At 42.8% G+C, this 13250-nt stretch overlaps 1 protein-coding gene across 3 annotated transcripts in view; it reads left to right on the top strand.

The window, feature by feature from the left end:
- The first annotated feature begins 1341 nt into the window (after positions 1-1341).
- PRPF40A (pre-mRNA processing factor 40 homolog A) overlaps positions 1342-13250 on the top strand; it is a 3102395-nt gene continuing 3090486 nt past the window's right edge. For all 3 annotated transcript variants that reach the window (XM_044074905.1, XM_044074903.1, XM_044074904.1), the window contains exon 1: positions 1342-1479. In XM_044074905.1, coding sequence (XP_043930840.1) covers positions 1375-1479 — 105 coding nt within the window. In that variant the 5' untranslated portion in view covers positions 1342-1374. The remainder of the gene's footprint in view (positions 1480-13250) is intronic.

Raw genomic sequence — 13250 nt, 5'->3', positions numbered from 1 at the left:
GGTTCTTAGAATTGTCCAAAAAGGATACAACTGGCAGTGAGACTTCATTCATTCATTCATTCATTCATTCATTTATTTCCTTTGAAGTTAAGAAAAAGTGTCAGGTATTGTCAAAAAAGACCATTTCTAAATGGTTGTCTTATATTATTGCTTTTTGTTACTGTCACCATTAACTGGGCACTTTCAGGCAAGGTCAGGGCCCATTTTATTAGGGCTTTGGGTACTTCTGTATCTGTTTGGAAAGGGGTGAACTCCAGAAATATACTAGAGGCAGCAACTTGGTCATCTGTGAACACCTTTTCCAAGCACTGCAAATTGGATTATTTCTCTAGGTCCGTAGCAGGCTTTGCTAGCACTATTCTCCAGGGACTCTTGTACTCTGATCCTATGACTTGCTGTCTTTCTAAGCGCTAATTTTGTCCCATGGAACTTAGGCTACTGCAATACAATGAACATTTACAGTTTTTGTGTGAATAAACTTACCATGACAGTAAATGTTATAGTTCTCTGTTGCAACAGGAACACTGTCCACCGCTCTTTTGCTGTGTTTTTTTGCCAGGATGTGGATATTGTTCTTTACCTTAATCCTGGCACATACCTAGTTGGCAGTGACTTTAGCCCCCTTCTCTTGGAGGCAAGAAAACACTGAAGGTTTTGTGCCCTAACCATTAACTTTGCACTGCTCTTCTTGGGCTGTAAAGCAGTTGAGATGCATGGAAGGTGCCCTAAAGCTTTGGTAGCTGGTTGTTCATCTTGTCCTTGTCAGGATATATCCTGTATAGCTTAGGCTAGTGCAACAGTCGTGTTTGAACATCTGTTGTTATGGTAAGTTTACGTGTATAACTGTTCGATTGCACACTTCTGATAGGGAGCCTGAAAAAAGTTAATATCTCTGTAGTTGTGGCAGCTACTTCAGATTTGCTTCCCTGAAGATGAGGGTACTAGCCCTTGTTCATTTTGGATGGTAAAATGTAGAGTTGCGAGGGTTGAGATTGTCTGCCTGAAGTATCTAAATTTTTAAGGATGTAGGATGATTTAGAAGTTCTACTTGTTCAATACGATTGGTTTTGGTGAAGCAGTTGATTAGAAAAAAAAATCCTGGAGAGAAAGTTGCCATGTTGCCAAGTCTGCGTTTTTGAAATGTGTGTTACTTTCTACATGACTTAACTTCGGAAGCACACTCACATGACTGTACAGTGTGTTGAATACCTTTTGATGTTTTTAGTAATGCAGTTCATACTTAACTGTGATCTGGTATTTTTAAGGGATAGTCATTTTGTCAAGAAATTCTGACATGGGAACAATTCTCACTTTGCATTCTAAATTGTATCCATGTAGATGGGTCCACCTGGTATTCCTCCTCCTTTTCCACCTATGGGAATGCCTCCCATGGGCCAGAGACCACCCAACATGCCACCAGTGCCTCCAGTTATGATGCCACCTATGATGCCCCCTATGGGAGGGCCACCAATGGGTCAGGTGAGTTGAATAGCTGAAGCCAATGTTTTTAAAACGGGTTGTGATATTAATGTATTAACAGTGTCAACATATTAGTTTTATAACTGCAAGTTCTGTTGATTAAAATGAATTTTTTGTACGTTTACAATTTTCTGCCAGTAAAATTTAGTGAAATGTGCAAAATTGTCTGCATTTTTTTGGTTTACTGTTGTGGCTGTTTGCAGAAATAGGTCAAATATCCAAAAAGAAAAGAACACACCTGCGACGACGATTAACTGCTCGATGTTCATCCAGATGGGTTCACCTCGGGCAGGCGAGGTCCCTCGATGTCGCGGTTTCCCGGTTCCGCCTCCCGCCATCGGTTGTGTCCGCGGCTTTTTTTCCTTTCTGTCGACAGTGAGGCAGGGGGGTATACAGACAGACACCTTATTTTTTTCTTTCTTTTGCAGCGGTGCGCAGCAGAAGAGCGGTTAAGTGCGGCCGATTGCGGCTAGCTCCTGAAAAAATGAAAACCAGTCTTCTTTAACTTTAAAGCTTCTTTGAGAATCTTTCTCTGCCTCAAGCCTCAGACCGAAAAGTTAAAAATTATATTTTGCTATTTGGCAAACCGCGCATACATATTTCCATCTCTGCATACCTTGTACCTTGCCCAGAACCGCGGCGTGCGGGCTGTAAACTAGCTTTCTTCTTTAAAAATAACTATATTATGGCGTCGGTGAGTTAAGCCCACCACTTTTGGTAAAGCTTTTTCTGAACACCAAACGACAAACCAATTAACTTAAAAGCAAAAAGACATGAACCGAAACAAAGCCAGTTAAACTTCTTTAATAAGTCGTATACTTGCTAAAGCGCTAACTAGTTTTTGACGTTTAACCTGGCCATGTTTCGGTACATGTCTTTTTGTTTTTATGTTTACAGAAGTAGTTAACAGTGCTGTGTTTTGCTGTGTGAAACTTCTTTCCTTACACTGTTTTCTGAGGTGTAAGACACTAGTATGCTTGGCAGCATCAGGTAGCGCAGCATTTTTTTTAGCTACTCTTCACATAAAATGTCATTCTTCAGCATTCTTGGATAATTAAATACTACAGAAAAGTCAGTTGTCTAGAAATACATAACTAGACGTAGGTGTTGGCTCCCCATAAGGCTCATCCCCAGTGTGTTTTCTGCCAGGTTTCTTTCCATAGTGTGTTGTCCTGTGTTTGTTCCCACCAGTTTTAATGTTGATAATGAATAAATAAGAAGGCATTTTTATCTTGACTAAATAAAAAGGGGGGGTGGGTCTGGAGCCCTTTCAGTCCAGAAAGCTGTCTCTCATGACTGAAAGCAATTGCCACCTTTGAGCATCAACTCTAAAATATATCAAGTATTTGGAGAAAATGCCCCCATCCCAAGAAGAGAAGAGAATGCCCATGGAGCTTCGTGCCTAGTTGGTCTTTCTCTGACCAGATGTTTGGTCTCCGTGAGTGTGCTCACTCTGCTGTCTGATGTAACAGAAGCCACTGGTGGTGTACCTTGACAGGCTGTCATGTCATTGCTCATAAATGTATCCTTTTATGTCAGAGTTGTACACTAGAAGTATAGATGCTCACCGCTAGTTGTCTGTATTTGACACCCATTTTGTGGTTATTTTTGAGATGGTGAAGTTCCTGTTATCCTGTTTAAGAGAATGCTTAAAATCATAGATTTGAAAAGCAGGACTTTTGGCCATCCTTCCTGGCTTTTATGGTACTGCCTTTTTCTATACTGAGAACTCTGTTGTCTCGGTATCAGACAGCTGCCATATTGAGAGTTTTGCTTCCATGTATGAGCTGAATTCAGTGTAGCCCATGTAACTGCATTCCCTGTCAGAATGCTTTCCAGGCCTGGTTAAAATTGTCGTAAGATTTTTTTTTCTACTAAACTTGTATGCTTGACCAGACCTGCTGCTGACTTTATCAGGGACCCTTAATCAAAGGAGAAAGAAGCTGCTTCCTCCTGTGGAAGGGCCAGACTCAGACAATTCAGAAGGAAAAGAAAAATGTAACATCAGTCCTAGATATTCTCTCCTGTAGTCTGCGGCAATGGTGATTTATGCCATGTCTTCTGGTTCTCCAGTTGAGGATGTCTTATTTGGGAGGATCGTATTATCTGTGAGGGACTGCTTAAAATGGGAGGAACAGGAGGTCTGTGCCAGAACAAATTCCGAGACCTCTGTTTTTTTTTCTTTTCAAAATATTTGCAAATGTTTTCAGCATAGCATCACTTGAATTGGACTTCCAACCCCCTGCTCCAAAGAGGCCTGACCAGTTTTACAGGATGCAGGATCTTTTTAAATAACTTGTGCAGGCACCCAGTAGCAGATCCGACAGTGATGTCCATGGATGCTGTTGAGGAGTCGGGCTTGGTCAGGGTGCCTTCCCAGTGACTGGGAGGATAGGGTCTTAAAAAAAAAATTTGGGAAAATGGTTTACACTTCAGCAACTGTAAAACTTGTATGATTAAATAGTAAGTGAAGTCCTGTAGCAGATGGTGGACGTGTGATTGGGTAGGGCGTCCAGGGAAAGCAGAAGACTAAATTAGACTTAGGCTATGCAGGTGAGTAGACATGCTATTAGGTGTGGATATTCAACTGTAGGTGTTGCATACAGGTGTTCATGGGGTGGGTTCGGCATAATGGTTAAGGTCTTTACCTCATAGATGCAATTTAAATTTGACCTTGAAAAATGGTGTGTTTTATTACGTTTGCCTTCATTATTTTTTTTGCTTATGACAATTAAAAGTTCAACTTGATTCATCACTTTGGTTTGGAGATTAATCTACTGTGAACTGGGTAAATTTACCTTCAAGAAGAAGTGACATTTGTACTTGCTTCTTATTCTTGCTGTCGTGAATATTTGGATTTGGTGAGGTTTTACGTTTTTTAGTTCCTGGTTTCTACATATTTTTCTGAGTTTGACCTTGACTTATTGGCTAGGCTTAAAATGGCCCATTAGGGTAAGTTAGCATAGTATTCACCTATGAACATATGACATCTGGCTATTTTTGCAGAAACAAATAAAAGGTTGTATTCCAGAGATACCGACTCCCATTTCTGTGTGTCACAAGACTTCAGGGAGTACAAACTATGATATTGCTTCTGTTAGAGTGACTTCTGCAACAGGTAGCAGTGAAGACTGTCCCTAAGGGAAAAAAGGGCAGAGGTTTTTATTTTACATTTTTTTCTTCTACCAATAAATGAAGGAACTTAGAAGACTCATCTGTGATGTGTCAAAACTAAATATGATCCTGCAGATGGTCATTCGGTATGCCTACTTTGCATGTTTACCCCCCCCCTTTTTTTTTTTTACTCAGGCCATGATGATAACCCTGAATGGTAATTGTATTGATACTGTTGCAGTTTAGTGTAGGGATCTCTGCCGCAGGAAGCGATCTGATGTCTGGCCAGACTTTCCAGACATGTACGCTCCTTCCACATGTCAGGCTGGCATGCCTCCCTGTGACTTCTGAATGTTACCATTGTATGGGTGGCTTCAATTTGCACCATCTTCTGTTCATTTTTGCCACAGTGAATGTAGACAGATTCAAACAATTTTGAAATTTTAGCAGTCTAGCACCTGCTTTGACCTTCAGAATGTCTATTCTAGACTTGGTAGACAAGAGTCCTTTTGTGTACCTTTCTTATCTTTATTGTACTGTAGAATTTTTCAATAATTCACTGATGTTCATTTTTAGTGTATAGTATGACCATCTCAGGAAGTTTGTTCTTGCAGATGGGAGATCCCTCACTGTTGCTGTCCTCCATAGTTTTACTGTTTGGGTCATGGCAATGACATGTCCATCTGCTTGATTAGTGACTGCTTCAGCTGCAGAACCATTAGAAGATGGCAGTTGGCCCTTCAGTTGTATGTAGACAGAAGGATGCTTTGGGCATATACCAAGCATGTTGTGTCCAATGAGCCTTAGAAGCCTGACCCTTCCATAAAGAAAAAATGTAGAGAAGTGGACCTGTGTAGGAGATCACCAGTGTATCTTTGTTCTGTCCTGTCCATATGTCATGTAGGAACTTTGCAGTCCTCAGCCAGATGTCGTCATTTTTTTTTTTGAGATTTCTGCATTGTCTCTCTGAAAGCCGTAATGGCTGTGGACTTGAGCATATCTTCTTGGGCTGAAGTCATGGTTATGTCTCTTTAGTTGGATGCCATTTCGTACGTGTCTGAATCTGATGCTCATGTTGTGGTTATGGCAGCAGAATGTAAAATCCACTTCATTGCTGTTAGAAAAGACCTCTACAATCAGAAAGCAGTACTCAGGGATACTCACCTGGATGCTCTCAAACCAAAGGCAGAAAATAGTACCATTAGGAGTATGACGTTTCCCACTCTGGGCCAGTAATCAAGGATCCTCAATCCTGTCACCATTGACACTGGAGAGGTATGTTTACTTGGATTGCAAATTGGTACACTCAGTATTTCCAGATGCAGATCTCTCTGCATCAAGCCCAGTTTCCCTTAAGAGCCACAGGGAAACGCACTCAACCTGGGGTCTGTTGCCTGCTAAAGCAAAAGCCATGGTTTGGAGAGAGCTTACAAAGCATCAAAGGGATCTCATTGTTGAAAAGTATTAGGAGAAGGGTACAAAAAAATTTCCACAGCATTGGATATACCATGGAACACGGTGAAGACGGTCATCAAAAAGTGAAGAAAATATGGGACAACGGTGACGTTGCAAAGAACTGCATACCGCTCCAAAATCCCTTCCTTTTGGCTGCATCTGCAAATCACTTTTGCTTTCCTCTGAGGGGATGTATGTCCCTGCATGCTGAATTCCCCTGTGCTTTACTAGTGCTAACTACCATGGCAACATTGACTGATCTGGCTTGAATTCCATTCGGTAGAATTTAGTTCTCCTGGTAGATATCACCATTATGGTGAGACAGAGACCCGTCCTGGACTTGTCAAAACTAATAAAGTTCCTAAAGGCTCTACGTTTCAGAATGCTGACCCTGCAAGCTCTCTCTCCCATTCATGCTCGTCAGATATTGGCTACTGTGGATCCAGAGTGCCTTTTTACATGCAAATGCTGGTAGTACTAAGCTGACAGTTTCAGAGCTTACATACTTGCTGTATGGTTAGTATGTTGAACCTAGAGTATTTCTGCCAACTGTCTTGTTCCATTGATTGTAACACAAGACCAAGGTCGTTAATGTATACCCATACATGGATGACTGCCTCATTCAGATGCAGTCACAGGAGTTGTGGATGGCTGCAGGTTACACTATGTAGAGCTTCCAGAAGCTTGGTTTCTCTGTCATCTAATCCATTTGCTTCCTAAATCTTGCAAGGTCAGTGGCCTCCCAAGGGCTGTTCAGAATACTACAAATCAGAAAACATTCTCTCTCAAGAAGTACAGTTCCCATTTGAATTGTGTCAGCAGATGTCATTGTAGGCAGCTGCCTTTGCATACATTTTCCTGAGAATTCCCAGATGCTTAGAATCAACCATTCTAATGTTTCTCTTAGCAAGGTTACACATGATGAAGCTCAACAATATCTAAAGAGCACTTTTCAGCAACCCACCTAGTCTTTGGAGTATGCCATCCCAGTGGTTCCTCTCTCAGGAATTCCAATGTTGGGAGTCAGCATACACACACAGCTCTTAACCACAGATGTATTTCCCAGCCTGGAAGGTATGTACTACAGACCTTAATGTGTAGGACACCTGGGGCAGCAAGGAAAGATGGTTGGCAGTATAATAGAAATGATGGCAGTCATTCTGGCTGTGTAGACTCTCAGTCTCAACAGGTTAGGTCTCAATCTTGTCCTCTGCATGGGTTGGTAGTGCTTGCATGGGAAGTGGCCCTGGTATCAGAAGTTACTTTAAGGACTTTCTTGTTTACCATCCCAAGAGAACTCTCTAGTGCATCAAGTAAGCAGTGATGTCTTTTTGGACTTTGCATACAGTAGGGATTGTACTAAAGATGTAACTCATTTTCTCCAAGCAAGCAACAGCTAAAGAAATTGTGCTGTAGAGCACCTCTTAACCATACTTGGTCAGTGGAAACTCTGTTTGAATTAAGTACCCAGGGATGTGTCAGAAGATAAGGTATGCAAGAATAAAAATAATAGTAATGGTTACCTTTTTGCTGAGGCAGCATTGGTGCTTCCTCCTGTTGAAGATGGGAGAGGAAAAAACTATTCTCCTGCCTCGGCCTGTGAACCTCTTGTCATAATGCAAGGGATCCTTGGCACACCCAAACCTGCCCAAGCTCAACTGCAGATTAATGGCATAAAAGATAGAAAGCTACTACTTTTTGGCACTATTTCTCAAAGGTCAAACTAAATGTGAGGAAATCTTACCTAATTTGAAGTGATTCCCCCTCGTGCCAAGGAGGAAGCAAGACCTGAACGTACTGCATATGTTCGTGGTTCTGGTTGTTTAATATTGGGCTGGTTTATGCCTGTCTAAAGGTACCTGTATCAGCAGTACTAGTCTGCCTTCTTTGCAACCCCCTACTTAGCATCCATGCTTCAAGTTGAACCGTCTCTTAAGGGTGTCTTTTACTTTAGAACCCCCCTCCAGTATAAAAGGATGACCCTGCATGACAGGTTGACATTATTGTTACATAGGGTGGGATGGGTTTCCTGTGGTCTACATTCATAAGGAGGTCCTTGTAGAGTGATTGGAGGTCTCGGTGACAGCGCACGATCAGAGTCCTCTAAAGCATTTTTTTCTGAAGCTTTGAGGACCAAAGCAACAGAGACCCAGCTGGTGCACCTGTCAAGTACTCCCTTCCTTGGTTTGGTACTCTGAGGATTTTTCTCAACAGCCTTTCCTGTTGGCATATGAGTTCATGTTCTTAGTGAAGTCTGTGAAATCCAAGCAGGCAGCACCAGAAGAACCTAGATGTCCAGGGACACTCCTAAAAAGAGAAGGGTGGAATCTTCTTTGAAGGATTAAGGCACCCCTGATTCTATAACAGATGAATTGGCCTATGTGGGTTAGTTTCCTTCTACTGCTGCCTGTGAGTCAGACGCTGAGGACTCTGTCTCCTGTGACTTTCCTGCAGAGGACTTCTTCTTTGGCATCACCCTCCATAAGATGGAGGAGTTCAGTGGGAATCTGAGGGGTTCTCAAAAACCCAGCTCAGATACAGAGCTTTCACAGTCCTGCCTGATCCCAGGGCACCTGCTATTCCTCCAGTCATTGTGATGTGCTTATAAACATATTTGTAAGGCTGGATTCTCTTCCCCTGCACTAAGCAGCCAGACCACTTTTACAGGGTGAAGGATTCCATTAAGTTGGGACAGTCAGAATTACTGCAGACTGATGAACAGGTTGGTTAGAGCAATCCCAGTGTGAAGATTTAAAACTCAGAGGTGTGTGTGTGTGTGTGTGTGTGTGTGTGTGTGTGTGTGTGTGTGTGTGTGTGTGTGAGTGATTCAGACTCATCATCAATCCCCATTTCTCCAATTTCTGCATGTGGTTGGGCTGTTTCATTAACTGTCAACATCTTTCCCGGTTCAGAGATGCTCTTCTCCCTATCTTTGGTCATTCCTGCCTGTTAACAGGTCTTCTTTCAGGCAAATTATCAATCTCTTTGGATGCCCTTACTTTCTTTTGCTTTATTTATATCTGTCCTAGAATCTTATTCACCATGCTGTGTTATACTTTCCCCGCACATATGCTAGAACCACTGTAGTCTCTTGTTTGACCTTTTCTGCAGTGGCAGGTACTTTGACTTCTACTCTGATGTCCTCATATCTTTGTCCCACAGTATGCATGCTTCCCTCTCTCAGGTACTTTGGCTGCATCATTTCTAACTTCCTTAACTTCTCTGCCTTCGCTGGCAGATTTCCATACCGTACAGTAGTACTTGTCACGGTACAGGAAAACAAAAATGCGTAGCTTGACAAACTAAACACCAGCTTCTCGGATCAATAAAGGCAGTCCTCTTAATAAAGTGGATACCACCAATAGTTCCAAAAAAGGTTCGAAACAAAAGTAATCCAAAAGTCTTTATTCACAAACAACTGTACAAACAGGATTGTCACAGTACAGCTTACTTTTCAGCTTCATTGGCATTCTTCTGTTGCTTGCTATCTCTGCCAAGTGGCTGCAGATGTTCTTCGTGTTTCACTGTTGCAGTCATCACACTTGGGTTATCTGTCTGCAGGTAGCCCTCAGTCTGACCGAATACCAGCCACTTAGTATTTTTGCGTAGTGTCACTCCAGGACTGACGTCAGGTGTATGAAATCAGTCAGCCGACGCTATTACACCAGTTTTTCTTCCCGAGGAGTTCGTAGCAGAAGTAGTTCGCACGAGTGCCGGTAGGCCACTGCCTGAGATTTTTGTTTACGAATTTAATCATCCTGAAGGCTTCTAAAGCTAAGTACCTCATCGGGGATTCTTTTTTCTTGCTCTAACCGATGTCAGAAAAAGTTAACAATCGTCTTGCCTGTGGAAAGCAAATACCACACTGATGTTTTCATTCTTACTGCGTCACCTGTTTAGGCACAGACGACAGCATACCTCACTGTCGGTTTTGTGCCTTGTTCAATGCCCGAACCATCTGTCATCAGGCCCTTTTTGTTGCTAAATACTTTCGATGTTCATCGTGCATACAGCTGCAGTAATCACAGATGGGTTCTAATTCCAAAGTCTTGGTCTTGTTGTCGCTTTCTCTCCTGGCGTCACCAGCGAGGCCGGAGTATATAAGACACAGCCGACGCCATGTTCTTCAGTCTTTTCCAGCTCTGAATTACGGAAATATCTGAAACCGAAGTCTTCATTAAAGCAAACTTTTCTTGCCTCAGACCGATGTCAGAAAAAGTTAATAATTGTATTTTGTGGGAAGCAAATACATTTCCATTCCTCTGCATACCTTGTTTAGGCCCAGACCACGATGTAACACTATTTTGGTAAAGCCTTTGATTATAAAATGTCGCCGGATACTCCGACTACCGTTTTGTCCAAAGGACAAGGACTGACGACACCACGCCAAAACAGGCTACACGTGATCCGGTTCTCAGCGAGACACCTTTGCAGTCCCTGACTGGTGTCCTCTGTACCCGAGACCGCTGGTACCTCGGCCCTTTCCCAGACTACAACCACCAAAGTTTTTGCTAATGTTGAGCCTACTAATGTGGACAGGTCCACTTCCACCCATGGTGTCTTTAGACCCTCATCTTCTTTTTCTATTAAGGCCTTTACTAAATCCAAAGCAGCCAGGCATCCCAAGAGGCCTGTTGCACAGGGCCCATCTCCAGGCCCCATGCCTAAAAAACAGATGCTTAAAATGGCTAAGGACTTAATTACTCTTATCAGGGGTTCTCAACCCCCTCCAGACAAGAGACCCAGAGTGGAGGAAGATTCTCCTTCTTCTGATCAGGGATCTACTTTATCAGAACATTCTGATGTAGAGGAACACTCTTACTCCCCTTTTGAGGATTCGGATGCAGAGCAGTCCATTCCTTCTGTATCTCCTCCTGAGGATTTTTCCTTTGGGGAAACCTTGCACACTTTGAGGGAACACTTCCATTGGGAAGGCCAAGACTTTTCAGATTCCAAGAAAAGACTTAGGGAATTTCTTTTGTTACCTCAACACAGACCTCTGGCGATACCTCCTGTTTTGGACATACTTGATGTTTTCTCTGCCTCCTGCACCAGTCAAACCTGATAGGTACTACAGAGTACCTAACTCTCACCAATTTCTCTTCAAAAGCCATAATGCTGACCCTGAAACCATTTCTCAAGGCCCCAAGGGATTGAAGGCCTCCACTGCCAAGAATCCACTTCCTGCAGAAAGAGAGTCAAGATCTTTAGAAAGGTGGGGAAAAAGGTATATACCTCGGCCACCCTAGCCATGAGGGCCTTAAATTGTCAGTTTCATATGCTTAAATATCAACAGTTCCTGTTATCACAATTAAGGAATAAAATGTCTCAACCTGAACAACCAGATTTGAAGGAGTTACAGGATATGATGCATAGTGCAGAGCAAGTGGGTAAACACACCTTACAATGTGGTTATGATGCCCTAGAGGCCTCAAGGCTACAGGATCAGTCATTCAGACATGCCTGGCTTAGGGAACAAAACTTGCCTGATCATGTGAAAGCTAAGCTTCTAGATGCTCCTTTACAAAAGGATGTGCTGTTTGGTACTAATGCTGAGGAGATATTACGGAAAATGGAAGAAAAGGCCAAATCTGTGCAAACTGTCAAAGCTTTTTTACAGGTCCAACCACCACGTTTTAGCAGAAATTGGCCTTCAAAAAACTGGTCCTTTCCAGCCACTGACAAGCCCCAAAGAGGTGGATACAGGCTAAGGGCAGAGGACAATCACAAGGATCATATAGAGGCCGACAATGGCAAACTCCAGCACCAAGAGGTGGCGAAGACAGTGCACAACAATACAGGAAACAAAACCAATGACTCCCTCATTTTCATGCCAAGCATGTCTCAGCTGGCAGCACCTTTGGGAGGAAAGCTAGCATTATTTGCAAGAAATTGGCATATTGTCACAACAGACAAATGGATCCTGGACATTACAAACAGAGGCTACAAATTTCAATTCCACACTCTTCCAAAAATGAGAGGCATGCCAAACCTGCCACACAATCAAAGGGCAGAGGCACAACTACAAATTTCAAAGCTCATAAGAATGAGAGCTATTCAAGAGGTACCAACAAGGTCAAGGTTTTATTCAAGACTTTTCTGGTACCAAGGAAAAGAACCGACTGGAGACCCATTTTGGACTTAACCATCCTAAACACATTTTCAAAATTCAAGATGCTCACATTACAGCAGCTTCTTCCCATGCTGGGCAAGGGGTTTTGGCTGGTAACATTGGACCTCAAGGAGGCATACCTGCATGTCCCAATCAGACAAAGCTGCAGAAGATACCTCAGATTTCTTGCAGGTTCAATCCACTATCAATTCTCTGCATTGCCCTTTGGCTTATCTACTGTGCCCAGAGTATTCACAAAGTGCCTGGCATCAGTGATTGCCTACTGCAGACTTCAAGGGATACAAATTTACCCTTATTTGGACGACTACCTGATCCAAGCGGACAGCAAGCACATACTTCTGGAACATCTGGCATATGTAACACGGTTACTGCATTCTCTGGGATACACCATCAACAAAGAGAAATCCAGGCTAACTCCATCTCAGAAAATAACTTTCCTGGGTGCCAACTTGGACACAAACACCCAGATGGCCTATCTTACGCCAGAAAAACAGGGGCAACTAACTCAGTACTTCAAAATACTAGCAAAATGTACCAGGCTTACTGCAAGGAAAATCCTGCAGGCTCTGGGCTTCATGGCATCTTGCATTCTTTTAATCCCATGTGCAAAGCTGCATATGAGGAAACTTCAGTGGTACCTAAAAAACCTATGGTCTCAACACAGCCACAGTTTGGAAACAATAATACCAATAATTCCATGTTTGCAAAAGGAATTTCTATGGTGGGCCCAAGCATGTCAAGCAAACACAGGCCTCCCATTCTGCAAGCCTCTAGCAAAGCAAGTCATCACAACAGACACCTCAGATTACACATGGGGGGCGTACATGATGGACAGGTGCATTCAGGGCAAATGGTCCCAAAAGGAAAAGCACCTTCACATCAATCAAAAAGAAATGCTAGCAGTAATAAAGGCAATTACAGCTTTCAAGGACTTCCTACATCCAGGACAATTACTGATAAGAACAGACAACACCACAGTAATGTGGTACATAAACAAACAAGGAGGAACACACTCATACCCCTTGTGCAGACTAGCCATGACTCTTTGGAACTTGGCTCTGGAATGGCA

The sequence above is a fragment of the Protopterus annectens genome, chromosome 6.part0 (assembly GCF_019279795.1).
Source record: "Protopterus annectens isolate FY-2018-M chromosome 6.part0, PAN1.0, whole genome shotgun sequence".
NCBI classification, from domain to species: Eukaryota; Metazoa; Chordata; order Ceratodontiformes; family Protopteridae; genus Protopterus; species Protopterus annectens.
The sequence above is the reverse complement of the archived record's forward strand: the minus strand, read 5'-3'. Positions and strand labels throughout refer to the sequence as shown.